The sequence below is a fragment of the Sceloporus occidentalis genome, unplaced genomic scaffold (assembly GCF_023333645.1).
Source record: "Sceloporus occidentalis isolate IW3139 unplaced genomic scaffold, rSceOcc1.0.p SCAF_18, whole genome shotgun sequence".
Taxonomy (NCBI): domain Eukaryota; kingdom Metazoa; phylum Chordata; class Lepidosauria; order Squamata; family Phrynosomatidae; genus Sceloporus; species Sceloporus occidentalis.
Genome location: NW_028316998.1, coordinates 12,396,900 through 12,415,264, shown reverse-complemented (window position 1 = coordinate 12,415,264; position 18,365 = coordinate 12,396,900). Strand labels below are relative to the sequence as shown.

At 37.6% G+C, this 18,365-nt stretch overlaps 1 protein-coding gene across 1 annotated transcript in view; it reads right to left on the bottom strand.

Annotated features, from left to right (window-relative positions):
* Positions 1–8,237, bottom strand: part of LOC149302664 (A disintegrin and metalloproteinase with thrombospondin motifs 16-like) — a 97,104-nt gene extending 88,867 nt beyond the window's left edge. The window contains exon 1 of the mRNA XM_089482300.1: positions 8,151–8,237. Coding sequence (XP_089338426.1) covers positions 8,151–8,237 — 87 coding nt within the window. The remainder of the gene's footprint in view (positions 1–8,150) is intronic.
* Positions 8,238–18,365: the final 10,128 nt, after the last annotated feature.

Below are 18,365 nucleotides of genomic sequence, written 5' to 3'. Positions count from 1 at the left end.
ATTTATATGTGCTAAGCAGTCACAGCCTTCCTTTCATTAGGATTAGTTGTTATAAAAATCAGTATATATTCTCTTCTACAGAGCAGCTACTAAAATGAATGAGACTTATTGCTAACTATTTTGGGTCTAGTCTCTAAATAAAATAAAATATAACTGGTGAGATAATCATAGGACAAAATAGGGAATGATTTGGGAATCGCAAGGAAAATAGGAAAACAAACATACAAAACTGTGCCAATTCTATGAAATGCAATAGTCACTCTAAAGAAGTAGAACAAATTTAATGAAATAATATTTATGGTGCTATCACATTCAAAGAAGTACGAATAAAGGTTGGTAATGTTTATGCCATAAGCGGAATTGTAGGCATTACCATGAGTAGAAGCCTTTCCACTTTAAAATCTTAATATGTTTCACTTAGTTGCTGTAATAATGGATTTATTACCCAAAGAATGTTATAGAAGCACATCAGTTTTTTACATTTATTTTATTATTTCACATAGGCTTATTATTTGATTACATTTTGTGATAATGCCTGGAAATTGACAAAATCGTATAATACTAATTGTCAAGAAACCTTAACAAATTTTGTGTATTGTGCACATATTAAACATTGTCATTATAGAGAAAATGTTAATACCTGTTTAATATTTGCCCTATTTACACAGATGTTTGAGCAGAAGTTGCGGTATTTTTTAAAATTAATTATTCCAGACATAGCGTATTTTTTCAAAACCAAGATCAGAGTGATAAGTCTTTCAATTTCCTGCATATTTATATTCTCTCTTTTAAACCCAAATGTTTCTCATTACAATTTACCCCAATTTGTGTCTTTCATTAGTAATATACTAAGTGCCTTTCCTTACAATTGTCCCTAATAGCTATTGCACATCTTGAAACTGCCCTTCAGGCTCACTTGACAAAATTCCATGGGGAGAACCTCTAAGCTCTACAGACTACATGATAACAATAATATACCAGTATATATTTTCATGCCTAAATTGCAAAATTTGTTTGTACATAACCCAGTGTCCGACCTCCTCAAACAAACCCTGCGGTGAAAAGACCTCCATATTCTTAAACTCTATGGGGGGGATGCTATGGACTAGGTGGGTAGCATTCAGAGAATGGGGTGGGGAAGTTGCACACTGTCACTCCCAGCGATTTCTGGCCAATAACTTTTCTCCAGTTCTGACTTCGGCTTCGTCTCACGGTTATCCTGACTTCTCCAATCATTGACCCCAGCTTCGCTTCACGATTGTCCTGCTTGCTCCGGTTCTGACTTCGGCTTAGTCTCTCGGTTATCCAGACTTCTCCAATCCTTGACCCCGGCTTCGCTTCACGGTTGTCCTGCTTGCTCCGGTTCTCACTTCGGCTTCATCACTCGGTTATCCAGACTTCTCTTATCCTTGACCTCGGCTTCGTTTGTGGACTGCTGCACCTGTGTCCTTGCGCCTGCTTTAGCTCGTGCCCAGGTTCTGCACTGTGGATCCCCAGCTACCGATCCTGACCATTCCCTGCCCGTTACAGCACCTTATCCCTTGCAAAATAGTGAAACTGAACGCTATAATGCAATGTCATATCCGAGCACGCAGCTGCACTAGACTGAGAGGAGGTCACGTAGGATTTGCGACTGAGGTCTATGCTTCCACAGCACTAACCTCAAACAATCTGCTAGTCAGGCAAGATCAGAGGATTTCCCCAAACGACCTATGATCCCCACTGCCCACCTTGGCAGTGAGGAGGAAACCAGAGCATCATTGCACATCATCCAATTTTCCCTATTTAGGAATGACAGTCCTTATTTTCATCCCAAATCCCTCTGCCCCTCTTTTCTCCCCTAATCTCCCTTTTTTTCTGGGAGCTCAGAATGTTTGCTGGTTATGTGTGTATCGCGGTGTTCTGGAGCACGGAAAGTCACAAAGATATATAAATTAAATGATGTAAATGATATAGCGTTTTCTTCTAAATGTATCAGTTACATTAATAGCCATTGATAGGTCAAAAATATTACATTAAAGCTTTAGGAAGCCCACCCCTAGTCAGACCTCTAGTTACACCACTTAAATCAAAAGTTTTCCTCTTTGGCCATTTGAAATACTGGAGGGGCTGTTGTGGGTGGTCTTCTTTCTTATCACAGACAAACAACAACTTTAAAATAAAATGTTTACTTTGTTTGTTTGTTAACAATTTGATGATTTTTGTCAATTTGTATAATTTAAATGTTTAAAGGGGGAAACAAAGGGTACTTATACCATTGCCCATCATGGCTGGTTAGACTGGAAGTTACTTTGGCTACCAAATCATGTCAGATTAGACGTAAAAGCTTAATTAGACACATTTGAACACAGGCTAAAGCAATATCTTGTGCATTCAGCAATAATCTTGGCTGGGAATTTTGACTTAATTTGGCAAGGTTGTTCTTTGAATTTGGCTGTAAACAGCATGTAAAGCTGCCACAATTAAATTAGTACATTTTGGGAAATAATATTTACACATGTGATGCTCCATTTTTTATTTCTTTAAATGTATTCTACCCCTTTAGAGTGACTATTGCATTTTATAAAAAATTTTACCAGATTGGCACAGTTTTATATGCCGTATCTGCTCGATTATAAGATGACCCCCCAAAATCTGAATATTAATTTAGGAAAAAAAGAAAAAGTCTAAATATAAGACAACCCTATACGAAAAAAGTTTAACTAGTAAATATAAATTCATGTAAACTATTTTTTCATATTTAATAAAAGCTATGATTGAGAAAAATAATGTTTTTGTTTTTATTTCCATTCATTTGCCAACTTGCCCCCCAGTTATGCACATCCGCCCCCTGGCTTGCGACTCTGCCCCCAGAAATGCCTTATACTCCCCTATATGCCACTCTGCCCCATGATATGCCTTTTAACCCCATATGCTACTCTGTCTCCAGAAATGCCTTATACCCTCCTATATGCCACTGTGCCCCATGATATGCCTTTTAACCCCTATATACCACTTTGCCCCCAGAAATACCATATACCCCTATATGCCACTAGCATATAGGGGGTTAAAAGGGATTTCTAGAGTCAGAGTGGCATATAGGTGGTTAAAAGGCATTTCTGGGGGCAGAGTGGCAAAAAGGGAGTTAAAAGGCATATCATGGGGAACTCTGCCTCCAGAAAAGCCGTATCCCCCCCCCCCATATAACACCCCCCCGACTTACCAGTGCTCCTGACTCCCTGGTGTCTAGTGGGGGCAGCGGGTGGAGGCCGGCGTTAGTTCCAGCGGGACTTCTATGACTGAGCACCAGAAGGTCTTGTGACGTCAGTGCTCCATCATCGAAGCCCCAGCAAAAGTGCCAGCAACAGTGGGGGTTCTCTGCGTCCATTGTGCAGACGTTCACCGGCTGCCAGCGCTGCCGGGATCTGGATCTTGGTCTTAAACTCAGACCTCTATTTGAGGTCTGATTAGAAGACGACCTCGATTACAAGACAAGGGGCATTTGCTCTGAAAAAAAACCTTGTCTTATAATCGAGCAAATACAGTATTATTTTTCCTTTTTTTTGTATCATCCCCTATTCATGGTCATACACACAATACATTCATTTCCCTTTATAATTCTTTCTGGAATATTCCAAAAACTATATCTCAATCCTTTTTGTGAAACCATGGCATAACAATTACATTAAATTAAGAGAAGTAACTGCTAAATATACTGTAGTAATATTAGTAATATTATAATAATACAGATAAAATTAATATTGTCCTATAAAATATGTGAGATGTCTCAATGATGTGTATAAATCTAGTGTTACCTCTGCTGACATTGACATTAAAACACTCACGCTAACAGAACCAGACACTCACACTACCATACATGCACACACTCACACTAACAATTATTTTACGTAAATTCTTTGACTAACCTCTTTGTTCCACAACTATCAATGTTCTCGGGGACAATTACCCCATTCACCCCCTCCACTGTAGACGCCCATGGCTGGAGTAGCATAGTGTCTGATTGTGCAAGCTATGGGCCAATATCTCTTTAACAGGGCCATTGGCCACTGCCAAGTCTATTGTGATTTCCTAGGTTGTCTATTCACCTTTTTTCTAAAGTGCCACCTGCCTTTTTTATAAGGAGACCCCCAGCCTTGTTTATTACAATGCAAGATGTCACAGTCACACAGAAAAAGTAAGACAAACAAACCATGTGTCTATTATAGAGTTCTACAGACTAGGTAGACAACATGTTTTAAAACTCCCTTGTGCATGTGTCTTTAGTAACATAGTAACATAGTTCATAAGGTTGAAAAAAGACCAAAGTCCATCAAGTTCAACCTATATACATATTGTGTCCCTACTGTGTTGATCCAGAGGAAGGCAAAAAACCCCTTATGAAGCAGATGACAATTGCCCCATACCAGGGGGAAAATTCCTTCCCGACTCCAAATATGGCAATCAGAATAAATCCCTGGATCAACGTTCTGTCCCTATTAATCTAATATCCATAACTTGTAATATTATTGCTTTCAAGAAACACGTCCAGGCTCCTTTTGAACTCTTTTATTGAGTTTACCATTACCACTTCCTCTGGCAGAGAGTTCCATAATCTCACCGCTCTTACTGTAAAGAACCCCCGTCTGTGCTGGTGTAGAAACCTTCTTTCCTCCAACCGTAGAGGATGTCCCCTTGTTATAGATACAGTCCTGGGTATAAATAGGTCCTGGGAGTGATCTCTGTACCGTCCCCTTATATATTTATACATAGTTATTAAATCCCCCCTAAGCCGTCTTTTTTCCAAACTAAATAACCCTAATTCTGATAATCTTTCTGGGTACTGTAGTCCTCCCATTCCCCTTATTACTCTGGTTGCCCGTCTTTGAACCCTCTCCAGCTCCACTATATCTTTCTTGTACACTGGTGCCCAGTACTGTACACAGTATTCCATGTGTGGTCTGACTAGTGACTTGTACAGTGGTAGAATTATTTCCTTGTCGTGGGCATCTATGCCCCTTTTGATGCACCCCATGATTTTATTTGCCTTAGCAGCAGCTGCCTGACACTGGTCGCTACAGGTAAATTTACTGTTAACTAAAATTCCTAAGTCCTTTTCCATGTCAGTCGTCCCCAGTGTTTTCCCATTTAATACATATTCCCAGCCTGGATTTTTCTTCCCCATGTGCATAACCTTACATTTATCTGTGTTGAACCTCATCTGCCACATCCCAGCCCAAGCCTCCAACCTATGCAGATCCATTTGTAATCGTGCACTGTCCTCTATTGTGTTAACCACGTTACAGAGCTTAGTATCGTCTGCAAAGATTGATACTTTACTATACAATCCCTCTACAAGGTCATTAATAAATATATTAAAAAGAATAGGACCCAAAACTGGCCCCTGTGGTACCCCACTAGCAACAGTAACCCACTCAGAGTATGTACCATTAATAACCACCCTCTGTTTCCTATCACTGAGCCAGTTACTTACCCACATACACACATTCTCCCCCAGCCCAAGCATTCTCATTTTATGTACCAGCCTTTTATGTGGCACCGTATCAAATGCTTTGGAAAAATCAAGATATACGACATCCAGCGATTCACCCCGATCCAGTCTTGAGCTCACCTCCTCATAAAAGCTGATCAGGTTAGTTTGACAGGACCGATCCCTTGTAAACCCATGCTGATATGGAGTCATACACTTATTTTCATTGAGATACTCCAAAATAGCATCTCTTAGGAAACCCTCAAACAGTTTACACACAACAGAAGTTAAACTAACAGGCCTATAATTCCCCGGGTCACTTTTTGTCCCCTTTTTGAATATTGGCACAACATTTGCTATGCGCCAGTCCTGGGGAACAGACCCTGTCACTATAGAGTCCTTGAATATTAGAAATAGGGGTCTGTCTATTACATTACTTAACTCCCTTAGAACGCGGGGGTGAATGCCATCTGGACCTGGTGATTTGTCTATTTTGATTTTTTTTAGGCGGCACTGCACTTCTTCCTGGGTTAGACAGGCGACATGTACTGGGGCATTTATCTCATCCTGCTGTATATTACCTGGCATTTCATTTTCCTCTGTGAATACAGCAGAGAAGAATATATTTAATAGATTAGCTTTTTCCTGATCCCCGTCTATAACTTCTCCCTCATTACTTTTAAGGGGCCAACGCTTTCATTTTTAACCTTTTTACTATTTATATAGTTAAAGAACATGTTGGGGTTTGTCTTACTCTCTTTGGCAATGAGTCTTTCTGTCTCCACTTTTGCTGCTTTTATCTGATTTTTACATATTTAATTTTTTCCCCGATAGCTTTTTAGTGCTTCCTCACTGCCTTCCTGTTTTAGTAGCTTAAATGCCTTTTTTTTGCCATTTATTACCCCCTTTACATTTTTATTTATCCACATTGGTTTTCTCTTGTTCCTGACTCTTTTATTCCCATACGGTATGTACCTTTCACAGTGAGAATTTAAGATATCCTTAAAAATCTCCCATTGAGTGTCTGTACTCTTGTTTTTGAGGACATTTTCCCAATTTACAGTGTTAAGGGCTTCTCTTAGTTTATCAAACTTTGCCTTCCTAAAGTTCATAGTTCTTGTGGCTCCTCTAAGAGTTCCCTTATTGAAGGAAAAGTTATAATGTATCATATTGTGATCACTATTTCCTAGATGCCCCCTGACCTGCACATTAGTTACTCTGTCAGGTCTGTTGGTTAATATTAAGTCCAGTAGGGCGCCCCCTCTGGTCGGGTCCTGTACCATTTGGGACAGATAATTATCCTTACTTATAGTCAGAAACCGGTTTCCTTTATGAGATTCACAGGTCTCTGTTTCCCAGTTTATGTCGGGATAGTTAAAGTCCCCCATAATAACCACCTCATTGTGATTTGCTGCCTTGTTTATTTGCTTTAATAATTGATCTTCTCCTGCTTCCATTATATTTGGTGGCTTATAGCAAACCCCGATCAGTATTCCATTGTTCATTTGGCTAGTTTGTATTTATCCAAAATAAATCAAGAGCTTTTGTTATATTTATATACAGAAATATTTATGTAACCTATGTTTCACTAGTGCAAGTTTGGATGTGAGTTTAAAAGTTCACAAAGGTTTGTGAGAACATTATTGTTATAACGTGAACAAAAAGCTTGGTTCAGTTCTGATATTGTATGCACTGCTCATGATGAGTAGGCTGTTAGCGGAAGAGTCCATACAAAGAGAAATGTACCTTATGTATAAATGGTTTAATTCCCTTTGTGAAACATGATACATCCATCAGAGATGTAACCAGTAAAAAATGGATGTTTTTGTTTCACTTGAATTACCTCGTACAGAAGTGGATAAACATTTTATAGACACAGGGGCTACTGTACTAAAATTAAGTGCATGACAATGCAAGAGCACTGTTATCACCTGCATCAAAATATAGGAAGACTTCAGTTGCTGCGCTAATGCACAAAGACATTGATTAATTGTACACATATGCCACTTATACTAGTGTGTTTAAGTAACCTTTGACCTGTCACATTTGATTTTATGGTGATATGTCATTTGCCAAGATCTTTTCTGGAGAAAAAATATGTTGTCTTTAAAAACTTAAATCACTCAATTTTGTTGTTGAGTTAAATATATTATCATAATGCAGTATATTCAAAGTATGAATTTTAAATTCAAAAGAATAAAAAACAAAATACTAATACAGGAAGCCTAACAAAGACCTTGTCTGGAGGACTTCCAGATTGTTGAGCAAGTGCTCTTAAAGTGGAACTGTCATCTTAATCACTTTTTCATCATTTTTATCACCCACCAGATCGCCAGGTATATTGTAGCCATGCCTGCCAATATATCACATAAAATTGAATATTTCTTGAGTCCAAAAATACCTCATCAAGCATACTGACTTGGTAAATATAGTCCATTCTGGTGCTATACAGAGGTACAATCTCATGTGGGTTATACTGCTTATGCTGCAGTGTTTTCAAATTTAGAACTATTTTTATACTGATATTTACAGGTAGAAAGAAATACTATAGGATTTCAAAAGCACGGACATAGCTATTAATGAGTGACTTCACACAATGCCATGAAATGCTGCACAGTCAATTTTAATATCCCAAGTCCTAAGAGGCTTAATGAAAAAGTCAAGTGACAGCAATTTCATTTACTGCTGTTATCTCTGCATAAGGCAGTGTTGTGCCAGTGCAGGCACTCAGAAGTGATTTACGTTCACTTTCATCACAAAATCTGTCCATGTTGACTAAAGGACAGCAGCAGTTGGCTGACTGTGTCATTTTAACACCTTTCTTCTCAGCCCCAATAGCCTTCTGTATTGTGTGTTTTCTTTCCTGATCCCTATCTTACTAGTTCAGCAGCTAGATAGGGATGATGATGGACAGAAAACTGAAAAAGTGTTGCATTTACAGAACAATACATGCATGTAATTCGAACGCAAAATTTCAAACAGAGCACATAACCATGCTATAGAAAAGTTTATCACCAAGTTTAGTCCAAGTCACCTTCTTAGTTTATAGGGTGTTTTTTAATGATGACTAAATCCACCCTCTTAGTTCCAGTATGAAAATAACAATGGCCACCATCAGAAATGTTGGGGCCCCTTATTGATGACCCCCTCTCATACCTATCTTTTTTGATGGCAAAGTTTGCACAGGCAGGTGTTTGGGGGCAAAGATGGTACAGGTAGGCTATTTGGGGACACTGGAAAGCTCTTTGGTGGCAAAGATGGCACCAGTAATCTGTTTGGGGGCACATGCAAGCTGTTCAGTGTCAGAGATGGCACTGACAAGCTATTTGAGGGAACTGACAAGCTGTATGGGCAAAGATAGGACAGACACGCTATTTGGGAACAAAGATGGTACAGACAATCGGTTTGGGGGTACTGACGAGCTAACAACACCTCTGCCAGTGAAGGCTTCTCTTCTAGCCACCTCTGATTGGTGGTCCAGTATATGCATATTTTAGAAAAAAAGGGGAGAGCAGGCCCCCCAGGACAGCCAGGCGCCTTACAACTGTAATAGTTGTCCCCACTGATGGCTACCCTGTTGATAAAAAAATATCACATCAATATGATTATAGAGGCTTTATTTACAGATAGCCTACAAATGAATTCAACGCAAGGGAGTCATAAGGCATTGAGATTGTAGGGTCCTTATGAAAGCCCTTGTTTGTAGGAGTTAATGATATTCTGCATGAAATCTATTCACTGTGATATCTCAGAGCTTTTAATACAGGCTCTGTCATTTACAGTATTACTATTATCTTTTATGTATATAGCGCCAACAATTTGGCACAAAAGATGGTAGAAAAAAACAACTTATTTTTCCCTTTAATCCATACCTATATAACCTCTATACAAACCTGATCATGTTAAACACTTCAAAAGGTCCCACAAATGTTTTAATCTAACATTTTTGCTAAGTTACAGGATATTAGATAAAGTCACTTACCTAAAGAAACATAGTAGCTATAAGTAGTTTAGTTTGTATGCACACCTTCATTAATACATTTATATATAAAAAGTGTCTTGGAAAAGTGAATGGAGTTACAGGATAATTCTGAAAACCTGAAGCTTTTTTGTATATTTGACTTGTAATTCCCATTTAGCCATGAGGATACCTAGAGTAATAAATCCTTTCGATAGCATTCACATGGTCACTAAATTCACTAAACATTAGCATGCTTCTTTCCCATGGTAAGTCTTAAATATTATGATTTGTAAAATGTTACAAGGCCACACAAAAAAAATCTAATGAAATTAAACAGATGGCTTATCATGGTTTTAATTTCTCTTGTATACTTCCTACTGTTCCCGCATTCATTATTGGTTATACTTTCATGTAAAAGTATTTGTTTGGAATTAAAATAAAATCTTTGTTTTGTACCACCAATAGATACAACAGTTTATTCCAGGTATTATAAAAGTTCTGTATGCGATTGCAGTGTGGGAAAGATTCTATACTGTTTCCTTTCCCCGACTAGATTGTAAGCTTCTCCTTTTGTACCTGTTTGTTATTGCATGTTAGTTTAAATGATCCCACTGATAACAGTGCTAAATGACCCCACTGTAAAGGATCTGTTGGTGCTATATAAATACATGTAATGTAAATAGCATTAAAACTAGTTGTGATGCTTGTGTGATGCAGATAAAGGAACTTCCTTTTCACAATTATTTTGTGTTTTGTAGAATTTTTTTTTGTGGAGCGCCATCTGGTGTTATTAATCGCTTTAACCTGTAATCAAGGATGTAAAAAAAAAAAGTAATAATATATAAAGTAATACATATGTATATGTTTTCATTTTATCTACCACAGATAACTTAGAGGTAATATTCTTGTACAGTGGTGTGAAAAAGTATTTGCCCCCTCCCGATTTTTTTGCTTATTTATTACATTTAAATTATTCAGATCATCCAACTAATTTTAATATAAGACATAGACAATGTGACTAAACACAAAAGGCAGCTTTTCATTTATGATTTCATTTATTGAAGGTAAAGCGTTAATGAAAACCTATATCACCCATGTGAAAAAGTAATTGCTCCCTAAACTGGTTATGCCACCCTTGTGCCACTTCAATGTGGAGTATGTTTTGCCCACTCTTCTTGGCAGAATTGTTTTAATTCAGCCACACTGGAGTGTTTTTTTAACTTCATAACGACACGCAACAGCATCTCAATCTGATTTAAGTCAGGACTTTGACTAGGTCACTGCGAAACCTTCATTCTGTTTCTTTTGACTCATTTATAGGTGGACTTGCTTGTGTGCTTCAGATCATTTTCCTGCTGCACATCCTATCTTGAGCTTTATGAGATTTTGTGTAGTTTTTGGTCAGTACACCTCTTCCTAAGGAGTTGAGTTGATTTTCTTAAGTTGGAGTCATTTTGCAACCCCACTTACCAACTCTACTGGAGAACAAGAAGGTGTTGGGTTAAGTCAAGTGAACTTGAAATTTTGCTGAGTTGGTTGAAGAGTAAACCTTTTCTTTTTTCTTATCTGCTTTTTGCTTCATGTGACTGCAAATACACATTAAAATGTAAAATAATCAATTAATTTTGTAATGCATTTTAGACAAAAAGTGGAATATTACTGTTTGTGTTCATGTCTGTCTTTATATCCCACAAAATCAAAGCATTTGGCAAAATAGTAATAAAAAAATTAAACTGTTTCTAGTTGTATGATTCCTTGTTGAATAAGTGTAGTTTAATTAGTCTACTAATTACTGAATCATTAGCTCCTCTTCTCTTTAGATTTCATTGAGATATATAAAACAAAATGTGACACTAATGGAAGTCAAACTGTGCTTTTTATTAAGACTGAGAACAAGTGATTGATCCTTTATAATGGGTATTAAATGGGTATTAAAGAGCAGAAGAGGGATAATCCCCACTAGATCAAACAATTTGATAAATTGTTAGGCACATCTGCAATGCCTCCTTTTAAATGTAGATCGTTCACTGCAAACACTAAACTAAAAGAAAATAGACATGTAAATTATATTTTTGCCTGGGGCATATGCAATTATGTAAATTGTTTCAAAGATGACACAAATGCTATGCGTTGACATTTTTAATCTAATTCTTCCATCCAAACGATCTTTAGAAAAAATATGCAATTCAACGAAAAATTTCTAATTTTCACAGTGAAAAATCTTTCTAGCTAATGATCACTATTTTTTGTGCATGTCATTATTATTAGGACTTAATATTTATTTTAAACACTATCATGGTTTAAATAAATGGATAACTTTAGAATGCCTCTTTTAACAAGTTTATATAACTTCTTACGTATATTTGAAACATATAAGAAATTAGGTTATTCTGTACCATCTTTGTTTCTAATATTATTTTTATGTCATATTTTTGTTTTAAAAATATATTTTGTTAAGTGAAAATTATGTTAAACGATAAGGAAATTAAGGTATCTGTATAAAGTAAAGCATGAAAAGTATAAAAATATTATGAAATAAGAAGTCTGTAACGGGATTTCAAATTAATTACTGCATTTGAGAAGTGTTAGCTTTAAAACAAATTCTGAATATTTTATTAAAAATTTAAATATGAATGACTGTTGCGAATGTAACTATTCAGGTTTCTACATTAAGTCTATACTTCCCATTTTACAGGGAATTATCTATATACTGTTACCAGAAATGCACTCATATGCAATTATTTTGTACATACGTCTTACTCACTCATTGATATGTCCCATGGACATAGACAAATAGTGTACTTGTTGTATTGCTTTAAGGCTCTTGTCGGGTCCTACAGCATAATTATAAATGTGTGATGATGAAAAGCAGTGGAGCGATATCTGCTTGTATGAGATTGATGATCGCTGGGAATAGAATATTGTATGTTGTTGAGTGAAAGTTGTCACTTAACATTTGTAATATCTGTTTTTTTTTTCTTTGATCTCTCTTCCATTAGGTAGTCATCGTCTACTTACTTTCATAGTGAACTGAAGTCCCGTCTGTGTTAATTGTGGCTGGAAAAATATTGTTCTTTTAAGTACTGTTTTCATATAAACATTGCTGCTTTTATAGTCCCGTTGAAATTCCTGGAGCCAACTAGCTCCTTCAGATCTCCCCATATTGCACTGGATATAACATTCCACAACCCAAGCCAAAAAAATGATTGGAACATACAGTATATACCTAGGTTTTAATAAATTAGTTATTTTTTCTCACACTATTTAAAAAGTTCCTTTGTTAATAATCCACAGGCAAGCCTATCTCATGCAGTTAATAGGATGCTCCTCAGTTGAGCAGGGACTACTGATGTCTAGAGGCAGCTAGAGAATAATGAAGCATGTACGACACAGGGTATTAAAGCCAATATGGTTGGTTTCACTATTAGCTACAAATAACTATGGTGGACATGACTGTGTCTTCAACTTTTCTGGCCATGAGACTCTTGAGTTTCATTAGAATATCCAATACTCTGGACATTGGTTTAACCTGTGCATTAACTGAGTGGTATTCAGTCATTGTAGAGACATGAACAAACCAGACATTGTATCTGGTAGAGTTAATTTTGTTAATGCAAGATTATTATCATCATCAGTAAGAGGGCTTTCTCTAACTGCACTGTTGTCAATTTAATATAGAATAACAAGTCATTGTCTCCAGACTGTGTGTCTAAGAGCTTGCTAATATGCTACAGCAAAAACTGCAAAAGTTCTTTAAAATGAACAATGCCAGAAGATTTTGGAATATTTAAATATTCAACTGTTTTAAACCTGGCGACTTGCATCTCAGTGCCAGCCCAGTCAAATCGTAATACAGAAGCCCAAAACATATTTGGCTGACATGGTGTCATTGCTTTTCGGATTCCTGTAATAGGAACTATCCACTTACAAATGTTTTTTTTATTTACTATCCCAGCATGAACCAGCAATCACACACGTAAACACTCTGTTGTTCAGATGTGCCAGCAACATGCCACCCTGCTAGATAAAATATATGCCATTGAATAGAATAGCGAGCAGATCTGCACAGTATTTTTCATAAAAATATTCTACAAGCCACAGGGAAGCTTGGAGAACATTGTTTTCCCCTGTTTACAATATATCCACTCTATAGCAGAGATGAAGGAATCAGAGATGTGGTCAGGCAGTCGGAACAGCACTGCATATTTGGTGGGACTGCTCCAAAACGTGCCATGGATTTAAGTCCATGGCGCATTTTGGAAATTTACAGATCGCCCTCCAACGTTCCTTCCAGCCTACTTTACCACACACCCATCCCGAGTTGGGTGTATAAAAAATAGGCAATTAAACACCTGCTTAATGATGCCAAGGCTCTGATCCCACTACATTGTGGAACCACTACACCTCCATCATTCTGGGAGTGGGTAATGCGTGTGGAGAGGACGAGAGTCATGGAGGAATGATTCTCATGGCTGAGGACCAAACCAACAAATACAACCAGAAATGGTTCTATTGGATGTAGTTTGTCGAGGAACCCCAGACCCAAACCTTAGTAGCTGATTCTATTGCCCATTAACTGGGTTTGGCGACTTCGGTGTCTTGGCGACTAATCACATCCTCAGTGTTGTACAGACTGGTAACTCCCCCTACCTTCCCCCAAAGCCACCCCAATCTATCCCCTCCCTTCCTTTACCTCTTAGTCCCCCTCCACCTTGCCTCTCCCTATAGAATCTTTTAACTTTACCCTGACGGTTTACTTCTCAATTTATTGATAATTCATTTTTATGATGATTGAGTATTGTGTTTTTTTTATAACTAATTGTCATATTATTATTTCATTTCATTTGAGTCTGCTGCGACAGACTGACAGACTGTGTTCATATTTTTCATTTTAATAAGAAATTCAATAAACATTGATTTTCAATATATATATATTACAAACTTTCAATTATGTTATGTGAAATGTATATACTTATCAAGGCAATTATTAAATCAGTGAGATTTCTTTAAAACCTTTTCACCCATTTAGTTATACATTATATACTGCTAGTTCAATTTTTTTATTTTTTTTTTATAAAGAAAGCTTGGATTCACTTTAGAATATTAGATTTATGGGACAGGAATGGCTACATGACTGTTTAGTGTGCTATAGGCTGGATAAATCATACTTTCTATAATTGAAGATACTTATGGAAATTGTACATTGTGGTGCTGCATGGACTTGAATCGTTCATGACCATCTGCTGTCCTGAGAATGGATAGACTCCCAGCACCTTTTAGTCTGAGCTTCTGTTGTTTTCTATGTCCCTTTGGATTATTTACACTTTTAAATTCCCTTGATCTTGGAAGTACAATTTTTTCTTCTGATGTTTTGTTAAATTACCTTTGTATCTGTGTCCCGGAGGAGCAGTGGACATGTTAATCGAGTAATCCCTTTTGAGCCAGGCATCTTTTAACAACAGATCCTTAAGATAAACACTTCAATACTGACACAATATTCTCGGTTTACTTAATTCGCTAAATGGACTCCGTTGCTCTATTTATGGTACAACCTTATTGTTTGGGGTAATATAACCTACCTTACCGTCTTACATATCTTTTATATCACTTTCACCTTGTCCATTTTAGGAAATTATCAGCTCTCATACTCTGAAGTTAGAGTCACAACACATTTGTAACTGACATCTGATTCTTATACCTGACTATGAAACTTGAGAAAGTCATAAATCACTGTCAAAGCCAAGACTACTTCACATTTCTGACTAGTTACCAACTCTCATGTCTGACACAAAGTCTGACGGGGACTGTCAAGTGTCAATTAGTCAGTATCACAATTAAAACACATATTCCAAGATGTAATCTTTATATTAAACTGTTTACTCGTCAGCTATTGCAGACTTGATGAATAACACCTTCGACTATTTCTATACTTGGAGCAAGGTTATTTTGAAGGTGAATAGGTTATTGTAATATAAAATAAAAATACCTTGTTTGTAGGGCTGCAACTAACGATTATTTTCATAATCGATTAGTTGGCCGATTATTTTTTCGATTAATCGGGTAAAAAAAAAATAATAATAATAATTAAAGCTATATTTTAACAAGAACTCAAAAAATACCAAAAAAAGCTTTACTAGTAAATATTCATGTAAACTATTTTTGCCCAGTTATGCACATCTCACCCCCAGCTTGCCTCTCTGTCCCAGAAATGCATATCAGGAGGGGTATAAGGCATATCAGGGGACAGAGTGGCATATAGGAGGTATAAGGGGATACCTCCTATATGCCACTCTGTCCCCTGATATGCATTATACCCCTCCTGATATGCCTTATAGCCCCCTATATGCCACTGATATGCCACTTTGTCCCCTAATATGCCACTGTGCCCCCTGATATGCATTATACCCCTCCTGATATGCCTTATAGCCCCCTATATGCCACTGATATGCCACTTTGTTCCCTGATATGCCTTATAGCCCCATATATATGCCACAGTGCCCCGATATGCCACTGTGCCCTCCTGATATGCCTTATAGCCCCCTATATGCCTTTACCCTTGATATGCCACCATGCCCGATATGCCTTTTACCCCTATATGCCACTGAGATGCCACTGTGCCCCCTGATATGCCTTATAGCGCCTTCATGCCACTGTGCCCCCTGATACACCTTATAGCCCCTTTATGCCACTGTCCCCCCTGATACACCTTATAGCCCCTTTATGCCACTGTCCCCCCTGATATGCCTTATAGCCCCTTTATGCCACTGTGCCCCCTGATATGTCTTATGCCCCCCGATATAAGAAAAACTGACATCACTAAAATTGTTTTTTTATATTTATATTTATTAAATATAGACAAAAAAAATACACAATACAATATAAATATATATAAATATATGGACAATAAATCAAATATTCTAGACATAAAAAACCCCCACAAATTCACATAATTAATAGATCCCGCAAAAATTCTACCTGCCCCACCAGGGGTTAATATATCAACAGAAGAAACACAGGGCAAATGAGCATAAAAATAAAGATAATACTTACCCAGTGCTGCTTACTTGTCCTGTTTTTCTTCTGTTGATATATTAACCCCTGGTGGGGCAGGTGGAAGTGGCAGTACACAGTGCACATCGCGCACTAAAATCCAAATCCCCAGCAGGCGCTGCAGCGGGACCTGGATCCTCTCCGGCAGCCGGTAGGGGTCTGTGTGATGCGCGCAGACAGCCGCTTCTCCCCTCCGCTTCCGTTGGGGCTTCCATGATGGAAGCCGCACCGGAAGGTCACGTGACGCCGGGTTCAGTAATAGAAGCCCCGGCGGAAGTGGAGGGGAGAAGCGGAGGATGTCTGCGCGTTTTGCACAGACCCTCACCGGGTGGCAGAGAGGATCCAGGTCTCCTGCAGCTCTGCGGGGGGTCTGGATTCTAGAGTTATAATCCGATCTCTATTTGAGATCGGATTATAGAAGGACGGGAGTTTTTCAGAGCGTTTGCTCTGAAAAACATAATTTTATAAATCGATAAAAATCGATTCAACTAATCGATTATGAAAATCGTTGACAACGATTTTCATAATCGATTATTATCGATTTTATCGATTCATTGTTGCAGCCCTACTTGTTTGTAATTATTACTTTTACAAGTAAAGAGAATTCAGAGTGCAGGGTATGTGCCTTTGGCCCTTTATGGTGGCTCAAAAAGGAGTCAGAGATCGGGAATAGGGCTTCCAACACTTATTTGTGCTTTCCTTTGTGTACCACACACTTTATTGTTCAGTTTGTCTTTCTAGTTTTTTGGCCTTCGGTGTCAGTGGGGACAACTCACTAAATAATAGAAACATATAATTTCAAAGCAAATAAAAACCATTTTGCCTATTTAGTATGCCTGTTATTTTTCCTGATGTAAAGACTCAGATCTTCATGAGTCCTTGGGATAGCTTAATGCCTATCCCATGTATGTTTAAATACCCTCACTGTACTAGCCTCAACAACCTCTGCTGGGACTCTGCTCCACACATCTACCATCCTTTCAATAAAGTAAAACTTTCTTATATTATTACAATGCTGTGAGGAAAAGAATGACATGTGTTACAATAAAGGTTTGTCAAGTAAAACAAACAAACAAACAAAAAATAACTCTTACTTTCCTGGTCAGTTTCAGTTGAGTTGAATTCAAGGTAGAAAAGTGTTCCAACTTGTAAATTGAAACTTAAAGTGAAACGAAATTGAAAATTTGCAACTAAAGTGAACATGACTCACTAGATGTCAGCCAACATGGTGATATAAAAAAACACAGCTCAAGAGAATCAAGTTGGATAAGTGCTCCAAGTTGGCAAAGTCAATTCAGTTGTTCAGAACTCCATTAAATGCATAAGGACCACTGAACTCAATTACCAACTTGACGTATTTACAGACAGACCTGCAGCAGGACTTGACTGTTGACTTGCAAGACCAACCTAACTGACAGACTTGAAGATCATCTTGACTTCTAGTAAATTCTACTTGAAGGCAACTTGATCCAACTCACAATGCCCAACTTAACATTGTTCAACAGTAACTAAATATCTTGTTTGAATACGCTTAGTGGAGCTTCAAGTGTTGCTCTCCAAATCAGCTGATGACTGAAACCATAGTAAATAGACCTAATGAATGTTAACAATAAAGCAAAGTCAGTGATTTTCAGTTTTCAATATTTGATTTTTATAAGTTGCTATACCTCAGCTCTTTCTTACACTTGTCTTTATTCCCTGAAGAGTCTTACAGTTTTGAATGGTTCTGAACAGAAACAATTCATGAGGATCTTATCTTCTTCTCCCATTCTCTTCATCAACCGATGTTCTTCTAATGATTTTTTTGTCCTCAGCCTGGAATGCAACCATTACATGTTACAGAGCTGAGAAGCTCTTTGCACTCCTATCATACTCCCTTTAGCCACT